At 36.7% G+C, this 17,539-nt stretch overlaps 1 protein-coding gene across 2 annotated transcripts; it reads left to right on the top strand.

Moving 5' to 3' along the window:
• Window positions 1-1,474: 1,474 nt before the first annotated feature.
• On the top strand, window positions 1,475-15,901 carry LOC148876346 (chromatin remodeling protein SHL-like). 2 transcript variants are annotated; one of them, XM_088966655.1, is made up of 5 exons: window positions 1,475-1,658; window positions 1,784-2,126; window positions 2,659-2,727; window positions 7,354-7,489; window positions 15,470-15,901. In XM_088966655.1, exons 1-5 carry the CDS (start codon window positions 1,586-1,588, stop codon window positions 15,494-15,496), a joined length of 648 nt encoding a protein of 215 aa, XP_088822781.1. In that variant the 5' UTR covers window positions 1,475-1,585; the 3' UTR covers window positions 15,497-15,901. The 2 variants fall into 2 exon arrangements, with proteins under 2 accessions (XP_088822781.1, XP_088822780.1); XM_088966654.1 differs by having other exon boundaries at window positions 1,499-1,658; window positions 7,354-7,520.
• The last annotated feature ends 1,638 nt before the right edge of the window (window positions 15,902-17,539 follow it).

The following is a 17,539-nucleotide window of genomic DNA, read 5'->3' as shown; positions in this document are numbered from 1 at the left end:
GGATTGGACCAAATATGATCCAATTGCATTTTAATTGGATTGGATTGAATTGCAACATGTGCTGTAGTTTTTTATATATATATTTTGGATTTTTCATGTTATTCTGGTGTTTGATTCAATTTGGATTAGATTGGACTCAATCTGATCCATTTGGATTTTAATTGGACTGGATTAGATTGCAATAGGTGTTGTAGTTTTTTTATATATATTTTTTGGATTTCTCATGTTATTTTGGAGTTTGATTCAATTTGAATTGGATTGGATCCAATTTGGTCCATTTGCATTTTAGTTGGATTGGATTGGATTGCAATAGATGTTGTAGTTTTTTATATATTTTTTTTAGATTTTTTCATGTTATTTTGGTGTTTGATTCAATTTGGATTGGATTGGACCCAATCTTATCCATTTGCATTTCAATTAGACTAGATTGAATTGTAGTAGGTGTTGTAGTTTTTTTTTAATATATTTTTCTGGATTCCTCATGTTATTTTAGCATTTGATTCAATTTATATTGGATTGGACCCAATCTAATCCATTTTGGCCAAGATACGAATTAAGGGTGAATTAGTACCAACCAGTTGCCTTGTCCAACCATTTGAGTCAACGATGTGTTGAAAACCATGGTTTTAATATATTTCTATAATTTTTTTTTATTTTTTAAAATTTTATATAATTTTTTTAATATTTCATTCAATTTGGACTGAATTAGACCCAATTCGGTCCATCTGCATTTAATTGGCTTGGATTGGATTGCAATAGGTGTTATAGTTTTTTTTTTTTATATATATATTTTCTAGATTTCTCATGTTATTTTGGTGTTTGATTCAATTTGATTGGATTGGACCCAATTTGGTCCATTTGCATTTTAATTAGACTAGATTAGATTGCAAAATGTGTTGTAGTTTTTTTAATATATTTTTCTAGATTTTTCATGTTATTTTGGTATTTGATTTAATTTGGATTGGATTGGACCCAATCTGGTCCATTTGCATTTCAATTGGACTGGATTGAATTGCCACAAGTGTTGTAGTTTTTTTTATATATTTTTCTAGATTTCTCATGTTATTCTGGTGTTTGATTCAATTTGGATTGGATTGGATCCAATTCGATCAAATTGCATTTTAATTGGACTGGATTGGATTGCAACTAGTGTTGTAATTATATATATATATATATATATATATATATATATATATATATATATATATATATATTTAGGATTTCTCATATTACTTTGGCGTTTGATTCAATTTGGATTGAATTGGACCCATCCATTTGCATTTTATTTGGACCAGATTGGGTTTAGTTTATATGGATTTGGACTGGATTTGGTCCAATCCATTTGTAAATGGATAAATATTGGATTGGACCAAATCCAGTTGCATTCACAGCCCCGGGAATGGCCCATTCCGATCCCGATTCCAGGGTCTTTATTCACGAAAACCAAACGGGCCCTAAGGGTATTGGTAGCTAAATTTGCCTTTTTCTTGTTTCTTTCCTTTCTCATTTTAATGATTCAACCACCGGAAAAACCAGTGTCCTTGCCCTCCGTCCTGTGCATGCCTTCGCTTTCTTCACTCGGTCCATGGCGAAAGCCCGGGCACCAAGAAGAACAATAGACTCGTACACAATTAAAGGCATCAACAAGATCATCAGAGGTAAGCACAAACCAGTGAACCACCAAAGAAGAATCTTTTCTTTTGTTTCCTGCCAAACTTTCTCGAACATGCATCTTCACCCCTCCTATTTGTGAATTCTGCTTAACCTGCACACTCCTCCACAGCTGGGGACTGCGTTTTGATGAGACCTTCGGACTCATCGAAACCCCCTTACGTAGCTAAAGTGGAGAAGATAGAATCGGACAGTAGGGGGAACACGAAAGTACAGGTACGGTGGTATTACCGGCCGGAGGAGTCGATCGGAGGCCGGAGGCAGTTTCACGGAGCCAAGGAGGTTTTTCTCTCCGACCACTACGACATACAGAGCGCCGATACCATCGAGGGCAAGTGTACGGTACACAGCTTCAAGAATTATACTAAACTCGATGCTGTTGGTAACGACGATTACTTCTGTCGCTTCGAGTATAACTCCTCCACCGGAGCGTTCAACCCCGACAGAGTCGCTGTGTATGTTTGAATTTCTTCGCATACGTACAGTAATTAGTCCAGAGGTTGTTTCACTTTCATCCGTTAAATGTTTGCACGAAATTGGAGCCAAATTTGCGGTTTTGCTGGTCAAGTTGGGATTTTTCATTCTAAAATCTAATGTTAACAAAATGGATTGAATTAGGAACTGGGTATGTGTCATTCTTCCTGTACCTTTCCAGTGACTTGGATTTTGTTTTCTTTTTTCCTTTATTCTTTTTCCACTTCTTGTTGTTCTTCTTGATGTTGTGCTGAAGTATTCGAGGGTTACACATCAAAATATCCTGGCTTTGCAAATATATGTGCCTTTAGAACCAAAGTTTGTGTCCTGAAGTGTCGTTTTCTGACTAACCGGGGTTGTATAATTTCTTGAAGCTTGTAGCATACTGGAGTCCTTTTGGAATTTCTGTTATGGAAATTGGTGGTCTGGATTCTAGATTTTGAAATGTCATTTTTGTGTGAAACTTGTCTCCTCCTTGCCTACTTATTTATATTTATCATTTCATATGGGCAGATACTGCAAATGTGAAATGCCATACAACCCTGATAACCTAATGGTGCAATGCGAGCGATGCACTGATTGGTAAGTTTTAAGACCTCTTTAATCATGTTCTTTCCTTTCTATTGTTTTATTCGTCTCATGGTGGTACTGTCTTAGGTGATTCAGTTTATAGGAACAGTTGAGGATAATTTAGAGTTTTTGCTAGAATGCCATTAGGGAAAATAAAGTATTCATAGTTGTCAAGGCATTAAGGGGAAGCTAGGTGACAGTAAAGAACCTAGACAATCTAGGCAATGGATTTTGGTAAAAAATATCCTAAATATTAGGCTGATTCTCTATGCTTACATTAGCATTTAGCAACCAGCAAACATCTATATTGAAGATAATAACAATATTTTTTATCTAACAATGGATTTCATAAACAAGCATATAAATATCATCATATCCATGAGATAATAGAATCACAAATTTATTAATTGCAATATTCCAAATACAACTTTGCAACACAATGATGTTTAGGGGAACTCTCTGCTTTATATGGATCTGAGAATTATTTCATGGAATGTGAGGGGGTTGGGTTCAGGAAGGAGGAGGATAGTGGTGAGTGATTTTCTGAAGAGGTGGAAGTCAGATGTGATTTCTTCCAAGAAAATAAGGGCCTGATCGTTTCCTCTTAACTCTTATCTCTTAAAGGAATCTTTTAACTTTAAGAGAAAATTGGTTGTTCGTTTTCTCTTATCTCTTATCTCTTAAAGTGCAACCATACAACTTTTTCTTTTCCAATGATACCCCTGAAAAGTTAAACAAAAAGTCTCATATATGGGGTCAAAATAAATATTTGATAGTTTTCAGAATTCGGAGTTCAGAATTCAGAACAACATTCTCTGCATTTAGAGTTCAGAGGAAAGAAAAGTTCATCAATACCAATATACCTCTTAATGTAATTATTACACTTTCAGATGTCAGACTTCAGAACAAACGAACAGGCCCTAAGCTGGAATTTGTGGAGGCAGGGGTGGTTAGAAGCATATGAGGGCAAGGTCAAGTAAGATGGATGGGCAGGCTGGCTAGAGGCTCAGCTGGTGGTTTACTAATTTTTTGGGACAGGAAAAAATGTAAGTTAATTTCTTCTTAGGTAGGGGAATTTTCAATCTCTGTAGTTTTGGAGTTTGAAGGAGGTAGCCAAAGACAATTTACCAACGTGTATGGTCCAACAATCAGTTCGGATAGGGAGAGACTTTGGGAGGATTTAGCTAATGCAAGAAAGGGACTCAACATTCCTTGGGTATTGGGAGGAAACTTCAATGTTGTCAGGTTCATGGAGGACAGAAAAGGAGAAACTTGGAGAACTAGGGATATGAGAAGGTTTACGGACTTTATTAACCAGTTTAACTTAATTGATTTACCTTTCTTAGGAGGGCAATACACCTGGACGAACAACCAAGAGAACCCAGCTCTGGTTAAACTAGACAAATTTCTAATCTCACCAGATTGGGAAGATACCTATCAGCAAGTGAAACAGGTGGCCCTTCCAAGACCTGTTTCAGATTATACTACAATTCAGTTGAGCTGTGGAGGTCAAGGGTCTAGAAAATGTCCTTTCAAGATGGAGAATGCTTGGTTTGAAGAAGAGTGCCTTTACTTTCTTCATAGTGGACAGAAAGAAACTTTGAGGGTTCTAGCTCTTATATCTTGGCAAAGAAATTAAGTTCAATTAAAGATTATCTTAAATCTTGGAAGTAGGAATTTAGAGATCAGACGGAATATGAAAAGAGAAATTGCCTCAATCTGATCAAAGAAATAGATTTGGCGGAGGAGAATGGTCCGTTACTTGAAGAAGATAGGAAGAAAAGTTCTGAAGCAAAACTGGTTCTCAATAATCTAGCATATAGGGATGAACTGAAATGTAGGCAAAGATCAAAAATCAGCTGGCTGAAGGCAGGGGATAGAAACTCTGGCTTCTTTCATAAGATGGTAAATGCAAGGAAAAGAATCAACCATATCGAAAAACTGGAGTTTGATGGCCAAATGGGAGAATCTTGGAATGGACTAAAAAACATTGCAACCTGCTACTTCTTAGACTTGTTCAAGGAGAGCTGGAAAAGGAGACCTCCTCCCCTAGATCTTCCGTTTAATAAAATATCAGCAGCACAACAAAGAGAGTTGGAAGCTCCATTTTCAGAGGAAGAAGTATGGCAAGTGATTAAAAAGCTAGAAGTGGATAAATCTCCAGGGCCGGATGGTCTCACAAACATTTTTTATAAGAAGTGATGGGAAGTAGTTAAAGTGGACTTTCTTAAAGTGTTTCAGGATTTCCATTCCAATACTGCCCTTGAAAGAAGTCTGAATGCTACTTTCATTTCTTTGATTCTGAAGGTGGAAGGAACTACAAATATGAGGGATTTCAGGCCTATAAGCTTGTTGAACAGCTTTTATAAGATTCTAGCTAAAGTTTTGGCTGAAAGAATGAAGAAGGTCCTTAACTCGGTGATAACCAAGAATCAATTTGCTTTTGTGCCAGAGACACAAATGCTGGATAGTGTTCTAGTGGCTAATGAACTGATTGATTCAAGGAAAAGGGAAGGAAAAATGGGGATGCTGTGCAAATTAGTCTTGGAAAAGGACTATGATCACTCAATTATCAAAAAAAAAAGGACTATGATCACTTGAATTGGAGATGCTTGGACTTTGTATTGGAAAGAATGAATTTCGAGCACAAATGGAGAAATTGGATTAAAAGTATGCACCACTTCTCCAAAAATTTCAGTCTTGGTTAATGGTCAGTCAACTGACTTTTTCAAGAGTTCTAGAGGTCTTTAGCAAGGAGACCCTCTCTCTCCTCTTCTATTCGTTTGTGTGATGGAGGTTCTCTCTGCTTTTGTGAACAGGGTGGGAGAGGAGGGCCTATGGCAAGGTTTTGAAGCTTCATTGATGCTGATTTGGAGCAATTGGGTGTGCTTCTTGGGGTATTGTGCTGGTTCGAAGTAGTCTCAGGCTTGAAAGTCAACTGGGTCAAGAGCAGGTTAATTACAGTAGGAAAGGTGGAAAACATAGATAACCTGGCAGAGGTGCTTGCCTGCCAAGTTGGATTCCTTCCAACTACTCATCTTGGTCTCCCTCTGGGGGCTAAATGCATATCCTCTTTGATTTGGGAGCCAGTGGTGGAGAGGTTAGAAAGGAAACTGGCAGGTTGGAAAACTAAATCTCTCTCTCTGGGGGGAAGAATTACTCTTCTCAAGAGTGCGTTATCAAATCTTCCCTCATATTTTCTGTCTCTCTTCCCAATGCCAAGAAAAGTAGCTCAAAGAGTGGAAAAATTGCAAAGGGATATTTTATGGAAAGGGTAGGAAGAAGAGAAGAAGATTCATTTGGTGAGCTGGGGTCAAGTTTGTGCTCCAAAAGACAAAGGTGGGCTAGGGATCAGAAAAAATGAAGGTCTTCAATAAGGCTCTTTTGGGGAAATGGATTTGGAGATTTGGCAGAGAAAGAGGGAGCTGGTGGAGGAGTTTAATTGCAGCCAAGTATAGCCCTGACATTGGGGACTGGGTTACTACCAGTTCCATAATCTCTCTTGAGTGCTCGATTTGGAAGAAAATCGTGGAGATCTTCCCTTTACTGAGTAATGGCCTTTCGGTTAAGTTGGGGAATGGCCAGAGGATTCGATTCTGGAAGGATGTGTGGTGTACTAATAGACCCTTGCCGAGATGTTCCCTCAGCTGTTTCAAACGGGAGAAAACCAAGAAGCCTTGGTTGCTGACTGCTACGAGGTTAGAGACAACAATTGCCTTTGGGGCCCCTCTTTCAGAAGGCATTTCCAGGACTGGGAAATAGATCAAGTATCAGGGCTGTTGGAGATGTTATCTAATCAGTCTCTGGATTTATCAGTAGATGATTCATGGGTTTGGTCATGGAGCACAGATGGTCTGTTTTCTGTTACCTCGTTTCCCAGGATCCTCTCAACAGATCAATTTGCTGATTTCCCGGCTGATAAAGTCTGGAACCAGATTGTCCCTTTAAAGCTAAATGCTTTGATCTGGGCTGTGGCTCTGGATAAGTGCCTTACCAAGAGAAATCTGGAGAGGAGAGGTATACAGCTGCAGGATTCTTATTGTGTGTTCTGTAATTAAGGGGAGGAAGGTAGCAGCCACTTATTTCTGCATTGTCCTATACAAAATCTGGAACCACTTCTCTAGGCAGCTAGCTTGGGTCATGCCTACAACTGTTTTGCATCTCTTGTGGAGCTGGGACCAGAGAGGCCTATCTAAATTAGGAAAAGGTGTCTGGCTCTCAATTCCTGCAGCTGTAATTAGCACCATTTGGGCTGAAAGAAACAGAAAAATTTTCCAGGATAAACACAACACTGTGGATCAGCTATTGTCCTGTACTGTTGGAAAACTAATCTCTCGGAATGCTGTTGCTTTAGGAATTCAACCAAGGGTATTGGGAGCCCAGCTGATCCCTGGCGGCTTCTAATTGTACTGTTTTCCGGCTTCTTGGTCCCCAGAATTATGGTTTTGGGGCCTCTTGTATTCTGTAACTTGGTTCTGTTCTAATATATATATATATACAGACACCCTTCAGGCTTCAGTTGACTCTATTTATTCATCTGTTCCTCTGCTTTGTCCATCATCCACATTCTGTTACTGGTATAAGAACATTATATCAACAGATCTTATAACCATATTCATTCCAATGCTTGTGGTCCAGGTTCCATCCTCATTGTATAGACTTGACTGCAGAAGAAGCCAAAACACTTGAGCACTTCTTCTGTCAAAGTTGTTCTTTTCAAGATCAAAAGAAATTGTTCAACTCTCACAATGTTTCCAGAAACTCAGAAACTAAGGTATTTCCATTGCTTCATCAAAACTTCACAGGTTTGTGGTCCTTACAGTGACTATATGAATTTACTTGCAAGCTGAGTTGCATATGATTTTTTTTTTTTTACAAGGGAAAGCACCTTGTATTCTCATTTATTAAATTATTAATAGCATTGGTTAATTAAGCACTGTTAATCTGTCTGCTGTTTTATTGTGATTTTTCAGCAATGTTAGATCAATAAAATTAGCAAGCTTTGTAAAATTGCATTCATTGTTGTTTCTATGACAAATCAATAGCTCCTTTGTCATCAACCATTCCAGCATTTGGAGTTCGTGGTAAAAGAGATGCCTTTTGTATGATTTTCAAAAAAAGGGTTTGAGTCATGGTTTAAAATGTTGCGAAATGTTGGAAATGTCGCCCGACATGTCGGTGTCGAGACCCAGTGACATAAACTTTACATGAATTAAAAAATACAATATATCGGTCGATATTTCGACCATTTCGTTCCCAATAAACAAAAAAATATATATAATATTTCCAAGTATATGTCGACAACTCAGCATATATTTGAACTACAAACATCTCATATCAAACAAAAAGAGACGTTAAAGAGGAAAAAGAAGAGGGTTTTATGTTTTAGCTTGTGTACCTGGAGCTGGAGTACAACTTCAGGATCTAACCAAGCACAAGAGTGGTCATGCACTGAAATATCTTTTTCTTGGAAGCAGGACATTCAGCTTATGAAACTGAAGAAATTGCTCTCGTCTTGATTCAGATATGCAATAACCCTATTTCTCTCTCATGGTGAATAACCATGAAAAACCTAGGAAAAAGGAAGAGAGAGAGAGAGAGAGAGAGAGGGCAGCGGAAGGTGTGAATTCAAGGTCAAGAAGGAGGAGAATGCTCTTTGTTTTCTTCTATTATTTTCTTGAACGGCTTCATTGAGTGCTGGTTTTCTGCTCATTGGTTGCAGACACTCTGCATCTCTTCGAGATTTGAGGAGGCTGAAGTTCATTCGAATGAAATTGAAACCTTAGCCTTGAGTTTATTTAAACTTTAAAGACTTGCTATAGTCCATGATGGTCTATGGAAGCCTATAGACCATCACAATAGCAAGCCCTAAAATGGAATCTTTAAAACACCTTTATATAAACATGTTATAATGCAAGAGGGTCTATTAAAATATTATAGACCTCATAAATGAAAACTAATAAATAGAATTTTTATTTCACTCTTATTACAGTACATGAAGGTCTACAAAAATAACGTAGACCCTCACTACAAAAGCCGCTAAAATGAATAAATAATAAGAAAATTAATATTTGAGATAAAATTACAATATTCATTAGAAAACAAAAATAAAAATCAGAAAATGTTAACTAGTTAGTATTTTTATAAAATATTTATAAAAAATAATTAACAAAAAATAAAAACAAAAGAATAAATTAATTACATTATAATATAAAACATAAAATATTTTTCAAGTAATAAAATATTAACTAGTTAGTATTTTTAAAATATTTATTAAAGTCAGAAAATTTTTATTAAATTTTATAATAAATCATATTCTACATTTAATATAAAAAATCAGAATAAATTTATTAAATTTTATACTAAATCATAATTTATTATAAATTTAGTATTAAAAATCATAATAAATTCATTAAGTTTTATAAGAAATCAGAATTTATCATAATCTTAATACTACAAAAAGGAGAATCAGTTTATTAAATTTATAATAAAACTAGTGTTTTAAAAGCGCAAGGCGCAAAAAATGTGCAAAGGCCAATTTGCGCCTGAGGCGCAAGGTGCAAGGCGAGGTGCGTGCCTTTTTAAGAAAGCCACAAAATTACAAAAAAGAAGCTAAAATATAAAAAAAAAGTCAGAAATTTCCAAAAAAGATGCCAAAAAATTTTAAAAGAATGCAAAAAAAATTAAAAATATTAAACATAATGTTAATAAAAATATAAACTTAAATTTTAAAATAAATGATTTAAGAAACCTATTATCTAAAATTAAAATACATAAACATAACATGTAAAGTGCATTCAAATGAAATTTTAAAAATAAAAGCTAACATATGAAGCATTTTCAAGCATGTAAAACCCACAATCTCTTTTTTTCCTTAATTGCATTGCTTCAAGTAGTTAATGTGATGTAAAACATATTGCATTCTTGATTCTATGAGTCACCTTTGTAGCATGCCTCTCGAGGCAAGCCCGAACAAGTCTATGTTAGGGTCTGAAGTTCTTATTTCTCACATAAAAAATAATGATTTTACAACTTTCATTGCCTTTTAAGAAGATGTTTTATCGCAATGAATGAATGAACAACATAAGAAAATTGGGGGTTCTCGGAGCTTCAATGAACCACATAAGTCTTGTTCGGGCTATGTGAAGTACTACAATTGAGTGAAAAAAGAAATTAGAGGTTTTACATGCTTGAAAATGTTTTATATGTTTGATTTTATTTTTGAATTCTCATTTGAATATGCTTTACATCTTATGTGTATGTATTTTAATTTTAGACAATAGGTATTTTAAAACATTATTTTAAAATTTTAGTTTATATATTTTATTAATATTGTGTTTAATATTTTTTTTTTAATTTTTGGCATTTTTTTATTTTTTTGGCATTTTTCTTGAAAATTTTGACATTTTTTATTTTATAGCATTTTTTTTTAATTTTTGCGCCTTGCATCAAAAAGGTGTGCGCCTCACCTTGCGCCTTAGGCACAAATTGACCCCTGCACCTTGTGCTTTTAAAACACTGGATCCAAGGAGTGTCAGGAGTATGAGATGCTACATGGAAAGTTGTGGCAGAGTTACTTGATGTAGACACAAATGAAGTTGAGGGAGGAGCATCCATTTGACGAATTGCTCTACCATAGAGCTATAAATGGTCATGGAAGGAATTAATAATATCCTCCCTTGGGTCTGATCCAGATGTGTGTGTTTGAGTCACAGTAGTAATGTGGGGCTGATTATCTTGAAAGCCCATGTTTGCCATAGTGTGCTTTCTTGTACCTTGCTGTCCTAACTTTTTACTCAGATCTGAACCTTGCTTCTTAATCAAATCTTGAGTCCATTTCGGCTTCCCATGAAGATCCCAGCATGTATCTCGGGTGTGTCGAGGTTTCTGGCAATGAGTACACCACAGTTTGTCTTCGTCATCTGCCTTTTTTTGAAAATCCCCCCTCTTAAAGGTATTTCCCCCACCCGTAATCACACTCCCTTTTGCCTCCAATCCAATTGCATCACCTCCAAAATTATTCATCAAATTCCTTTTACTTTCTTCTGATTGTACTAGAGCATAAACTTCCTGGACAGAGGGAAGATCCTTGCTACCTAGGATTTGAACTCTGATAAATTCATATGCAGGATTCAAGGCATGTAGGAAAGCATACACTCTTTGCTAGGAAACAAGTTGTATAATTTTGCATCTTCATCACACTTCCAGTCCACACTCTGATAATGATCTAATTCCTTCTACACAGAGAGACACCTCTCCCTCTATTTACAAGTGGGCGATTCTCCCTGTAACTGGTAAATTTTTGCATAGTGACTCATCTTAGAATATGTTGATTTTGCTTGTTCCCAAATTTCATTTGTTGTTTCAGCCCACATAAAATTCCTTCTTATTTGAGGTTGCATAGACACTATAAGCCAGGACATGATCATGCTGTTTTCTTGGTTCCATCTGTCATATTCAGCACTCCCAGAATTGGGTTCTTTGATTCTCCCATTTATATAACCTATCTTTCCCCTTGTAGTAAAGTACAATTTGATCCCTCTTGACCATTCTAAATAATTTAAGCTGCCAAGAGGAATAACAGCCATGGGAAAGGATAGGTCCACACCCCCATTCATTCCATTCTGCATTGAGGAAACGCTGGACATAGCAGAATCTTCACCGCTCATGGTTACAGATTCAAAAACACTCTTAAAAGTGGGCACAAAACTTAAAAAAAATGGTCTAACACCAAGGGAGAAAAGGAACTCCTTTTTTCTTTAGAAACACATCCCTTTTTGATAAATACAGGTGCCGTTACCCCTTTTTGATAAACACAGGTGCTGTTACAGCATTAACAGGCCCTTTTTTGATAAACACAGGTTCTGTTACAGCACTAACAGGTCATCCCTTGACCTACAGAAACAAACTAATTGCTGTCACGGGGCATACAGATCATTTCTTGACTTACGCATCAAACATAGATGCTGTTATAGCAAGTACAGGTCACTCTGACCTTCAGTTTCAGCATATAGCAGCACACAAAAGATCTTTACCGACCTACAGATTTTACAGGGTTCAGTTGACCCCACAAATAAGGAAAGACAGAGGTGCTGGTCAAATCACATCCAACCAGCAGACCTAGTACAGGTTTTGTCCTGGCGCATGACCAGAAAAAAAGAGGGAAGGAGAGATGTTACTTCAGGCATGAGGAGCAAACTTGATCTTCAATCACTCAAACAGTAGATGATGTTGGCAGATCTGGAAGTCTGGTGCGAAGGGAACAGTTCACTCGATCTCTCCTTTTCAGATCTGATAGTCCCACTCTGATACCATGTTATGTAGGAGAGGAGAAGAGAGGAAGAAAGAAGAGAGAGAGAGAGGAAGAGAGAAGAAAGGTTTGAGAGCCGAAAAAGATTACTGGTGGTGCCAGCTTTTAAGTATATATACTAGGGAAACAGCAACTAAAAAATAAGAGGAGAATTACAATAGTACCCCTGTGGTGTACTATACTTAGAGAAATAACAACTTTCAACAAGCTAGTAGAAGAGAAAAAACCTAGAAGAATAGAGAAGCAAATAATTTTTAGCTTATACAGCAATTTTGGTGGCATGATAATTTTTATTTTTTTGATAAATGTGGCATGATAAGATTTTACCACATTGTGAAGGAATCACTCCTTTAACGCGGACATTATGCCTAAGAGGCACCTAGGTGAACTGATTTTGGACCACTTTCTGGCATTTGTTTGACTAACCTAAAAAAGTGATATGTGGATTTATGGCCTGTGGGGGCTTGGTTCCACTAAAATCAACAGGGGCAAGGTTATGGTTTTGAAGTTAACTTCAAGAATTTAAGGTTCAGTAGTTAAAAACATTGAGTTCAGTAAAATATTGCTTTGCCATTGGTTGAATTCAAGAAATGAGGTACACTTGAGGGAAACAGAAACGAAGAGGGCTACTCCCCCACCAGAATCCTCTACCAAAAGTTTTCCTTTTGGCTAGATATTGGGTAATACCTGATATGTTGCGGGAAAATGGGATCAATTACTTTAATTGCTTTCTTAAGGCATTGCGTCATGACTCCTCTTGCAGATTTGAGTCCAAACTATTTTGATGAAGGCTGTATTTACTTTTGATTACCAAATGCCCATAGGGAATTGGGTTCTGAGGGAAAACCTCCAAAGCGAAAGGATTTAGCAGACTCTATTTCATTATCCTATTTCAATGCAGCATAAATAGATAAATAAATAAAATATAGTTGAAGGAAATGAAAGTGTAGATCCTGTTGAAGTTTAAAATGATAGAATTATTCTTTTCCTTTTCCATTATCAAAGACAACAATGCAATTTACTGTTTCTTATGCTGTTTTTTATTGTTTGTATGACTTGTAATGTTTCTTGTAATGTTTTTATTTCTCATTATTAATAAAATTTGGGGTACTGTTGCTTATAAAAAGCAATAAGATAAATTATGGAAAATAGATAAATAGTCTCATAATACGTATTCTAATATTTTAAAGGGTCATTTACAAAGAAAACCCCTTAGTTTGTAACTGCTATACTTGCCACTGTTTTTCTTTTATGGGAATAGGAAATGACATTTTTTATCCTAATGCCTGTTTGAACAAATTAATCAAAAGAAAAATAAAAAGGTGTTGATTTTACCCCCGGGTTTTGTTTCTATGACTGCATTTGTTTGCAATGCAAATCTGAACCAGATACAAATTTTGCAGCTGGTTCAATTTTGCATATATTTGTTTGTGATTATTAGGCTGTGTTTGTTTGCGATACAAATGCTGAACCAGGGTATGTACCCCAGTTTGGATTTGTGAGCGCTTGTTTGACATGCAAAAATGCAATGATTAAGAGGTCAAAAATGTGTTTTCTGACATTTTTTGTATTCTGAGAAGAGAGCATTGCTGTACCCATTTTTTGGATACAAATTTGTTCTCTTCTCATAATTGGTGTGTTTAACCAAAAGTTTAAGACAATTAATGATGGGGCCCACACTTTGCACCGATTTTAACCAAATATGAAGAATACAAAGAACGGGTTACATTGCGAACCCACTTTGCATTCTTGAACCGGAAAGAGGGTATTTATGCAGAGTACATATTTGCATTTGCATATTTGTGTTTGCATTGACAAAACACAGCCTTATTTGCACTCTTGATGCAAAATTTGCACTTTCTGTCTCATTTGCATCCACTAACAGTGCAAATTTTGCATTTGACAATCTGATGCAAAATTTCTACCACTTCTTCCTACCTTAAATTCTCTTTCATATAAAGTGGGAACCACAACAATTTTTTTTTCTACCTTTCTCTCCCTAAATAAATAACCTTTCACTTCATTTCTCTTTCATATAAATTGGGGACCACATCATTTTACTCTGTTTTACTTACAAACAAATGAAACAAGGTCAAATCTTGAAGCAAAAGTAAACCAGGATTTACACTTGGTCCATTTGCACTCCTATGCATTTACACCACTGTAAATGAAATTCATATTGCAACCAAACAGAACCCAAAGGTTGATATAATAGATTCCAAGGGTATTTTTGGAATAAAAAATCATGGGTTCATGCACTTTCACATTTTCTATTCGTTTTAAGAGGTCACATCACCATTGCTATTGGGGTTGTCTTTGTAAGGTGCAAATTATAGGTTAGGGTTTTAGAAAACATATGAATCTATATGGGGGTGTTTATCTAAATGACCCTATTTTAAATGAGCAAGGGCTGAAATGCTATTTGACCATGCCCTGGAAAACTATTGCCCCTACAAATCCCGCCTTTTTGCTTGCGTTCTTTTTTGTAGAGGATTAGATGTAAGTGTGTTGAATGCATATTATCAAGGGGTCAGTGACTCAGTGGGGTTACTAAGATGATCATTCCCTGCCATTAATTAGTGAACTGGATTCGGTTCTGTGTATGCGGTCGGCATTTGTCGTGGATTGGAATATTGTTATCTAGAACATACAGTATTCATATTGCAGTGTGATGTAATGCACAAGTAATTTTAACCAAGGGCTCTTTGGCATCTAGCATTTTCCTAAACAAAGACATTAAATATTTAGTTATACTCTTCATTGTTCTATGCCAACATAGCATCAATAAGGGGAAAAACAGTAGTATGATGCGGGAGTTGCTTGGGGAAACGATGGGGTTTCCTGATTGGTGTAAACGATGTGAAGATTGAAGAACCTAGGTCAATAGCTAGCTGTAGATTCGTCAGCAACACTAGATTTTTCAGGGAGACAAGGGATGCCTTAAAAAAGTCACTAGGATATATGGTCTTTTCCAGTCAAGAGGAGATTTCAGATTCGACCTGGGGAGACGAGAGTTATCAGCTGGGGTTGCTTTTTTGTGTGGACCAGGAGATACGGTAGCCCTGGAAATTATCAAGTAGATGATGAAAGCTTTTGTCTTGTAAAAAGCACTAAGAAAGGAAGGATAGAGGAAAGAAAACGAAAAAGAGGAAGAAACAATTAAAAAAAAAAGAGTAAATTAAAAGTCCAAAATTGTGATTTCCTATAGATGGTTTAATTGGGATTGTCAGTTATAGATTAGAATATATCTCTAGAGCAAAAACATTGGTGGTTAGGTTGTTTTAGCGATTGTACACAACTATGCAGAAGTTGTACCTTGTTTTGTTGAGTTCCTAGGAACCAGTACATACACAATCCTTCTTGTTGATCTTTTGTTTATGAGATAATCACTATTATTACTACATATCATAACAACAGTTGTCATGTTTTGCTGGTTGATTTCAGGTGGATGCTAAGCGCCGGAGGAGGTAATTAGTACATGTAAGTATGTAACAATCATATACACAGCATGAATATATTCAGGGAATTGTGAGCTCGCTTTGTTTTATCCTGGGGGAGGATTTACACACTTGCTATTATTTGTTTTAAGAGTGTGTGGAAGCAGTTCCCTTCCAACGACTGTTTTATCCTTCAAAGATGAAGGTGTCTATTAGTCTGTACATAGGTAATAGGCCTTATCCAAGGTGTTGGGATTTATGCAATGTAATGTGGAGTTGTAGACCATCTATCTTTTTTCTTTTTCTTAGCTCGTATAACTAATTTTTAATATCATGTGTATCAACACAATCAATCTCATGGAAACCATCTTGTATGTTCTTGGTCTTCGACCCACCAATTAATTTACATGCATAGGGAGGAATTCCCTTTTTCTTTCAATCATGCATTATATTCAACTTGCCTTTTCTGCATTTCTGTACTGTAGTGATTTTGAAGCTTGAACTTTTAACCTGCTTCTAAGTGCCGAGTAGTGAATCCCAGCTGAGCTGGTGGTCTACATTTTGAGGTCCAGAGTCCCAGGCAGTTGACAGGCATATCTATGACCTTAGTATGAACTTTTAACCTGCTGCTAAGTGCCGAGTAGTGAATCCTAGCTGAGCTGGTGGTCTACATTTTGAGGTCCAGAGTCCCAGGCAGTTGACAGGCATATCTATGACCTTAGTATGAACTTTTAACCTGCTGCTAAGTGCCGAGTAGTGAATCCAGCATCCCAGCAGAGCTGGTGGTCTACATTTTGAGGTCCAGAGTTCCAGGCAGTTGACAGGCATATCTATGACCTTAGTATGAACTTTTAACCTGCTGCTAAGTGCCGAGTTGTGAATCCCAGCTGAGCTGGTGGTCTACATTTTGAGGTCCAGAGTCCCAGGCAGTTGACAGGCATATCTATGATCTTAGTAGACTTGGATTTTTCTATCAGCAATGGCTGACATTATACCCGTACGATTCTCACAAACTTGTCATTCTTAAGTTCTGATCAGTCCAGTATAGAGGATAAAACAAATTGCGGTCCAAAACCATTTTGATTTGAGCAAATGTGGGAGAAATTATTACCATGGAAATCAGCCATGAGCTGTCCAAAGAAATTTCCTAGACTTCAAATAATCATAGTCCAAACAACAAGAATCCCAAGGTCAAATAAGGAGAAATACTTAGGTGCTCCAATCATAAGGCAAAGGGTTACAAAGAGGACTTTTAATGGAATAGTGGAAAAAAGTCCAAAATAGAGGGATGGCAGGCAAAATCCCTATCCTTGGTAGGAACAGTGACACTGTAAAAGCAGTAGTAGGGGTGAAAGGTCACACAAATGATGAAGCAAACCTTTGGGTGCAAGTGGTAAGACAACAATACCTGAAAACAGCTGGATTTATTGGACCATACGCCCCTAAGTCAGCTTCATGGGCATGGAAGAAAATTACTCAACAAAAAGAAACCTGAAAAAAGCATTGTTTGGTCCACTGGAAATGAAAAAAAAAATGCAAAATTTGGACTGACAATTGGTAAAAAACCAAACCCATTAAAGGTGTAGTCCAAGTTGTACACTGGAATGAGGAGAATCTCAATAGGAAAGTTGAGGACTTCATAAATGCAGATAAGAAACTATGGCACCAAGGCAAATTAAGAGAACAAATTCCCCAGGCCCTAATTAATAAGATTAAAGCCATACACATCCCATTGGGATGTGGAGGATAAAAAATTATGGGGGGACTCTACTAAGGGAGAGGTCACTGTTAGAGAAGCTTATAGATCCCTATCGAACCCAATGATTGAGGATCAAGGCACGGTTATGTTCATAAAAAATGTCATTAAATAAACTGCCAAGATAAAAATAAAAATCTTCCTCTGGCTTCTCCTTGGATAAGCTTCCAAGTCCAACTAAGAGAAATCTCAATCAAAGAAGCCTCCAAATATTGTCAGACTGGCCTTTCTGTGGTGAACTAGAGGATAGAGAACGCCTTTTCACTAATTGTCATCTCACCCAACAAGGTTGGGCTTTAGTTGACACATATCTCTAGACAC

The sequence above is a fragment of the Nelumbo lutea genome, chromosome 1, assembly GCF_056320005.1.
Source record: "Nelumbo lutea isolate HS-2025 chromosome 1, American lotus-T2T, whole genome shotgun sequence".
In the NCBI taxonomy this organism is placed as follows: Eukaryota; Viridiplantae; Streptophyta; class Magnoliopsida; order Proteales; family Nelumbonaceae; genus Nelumbo; species Nelumbo lutea.
Note: the sequence above shows the minus strand (reverse complement) of the source record. Positions and strands in the feature narration are given on the sequence as shown.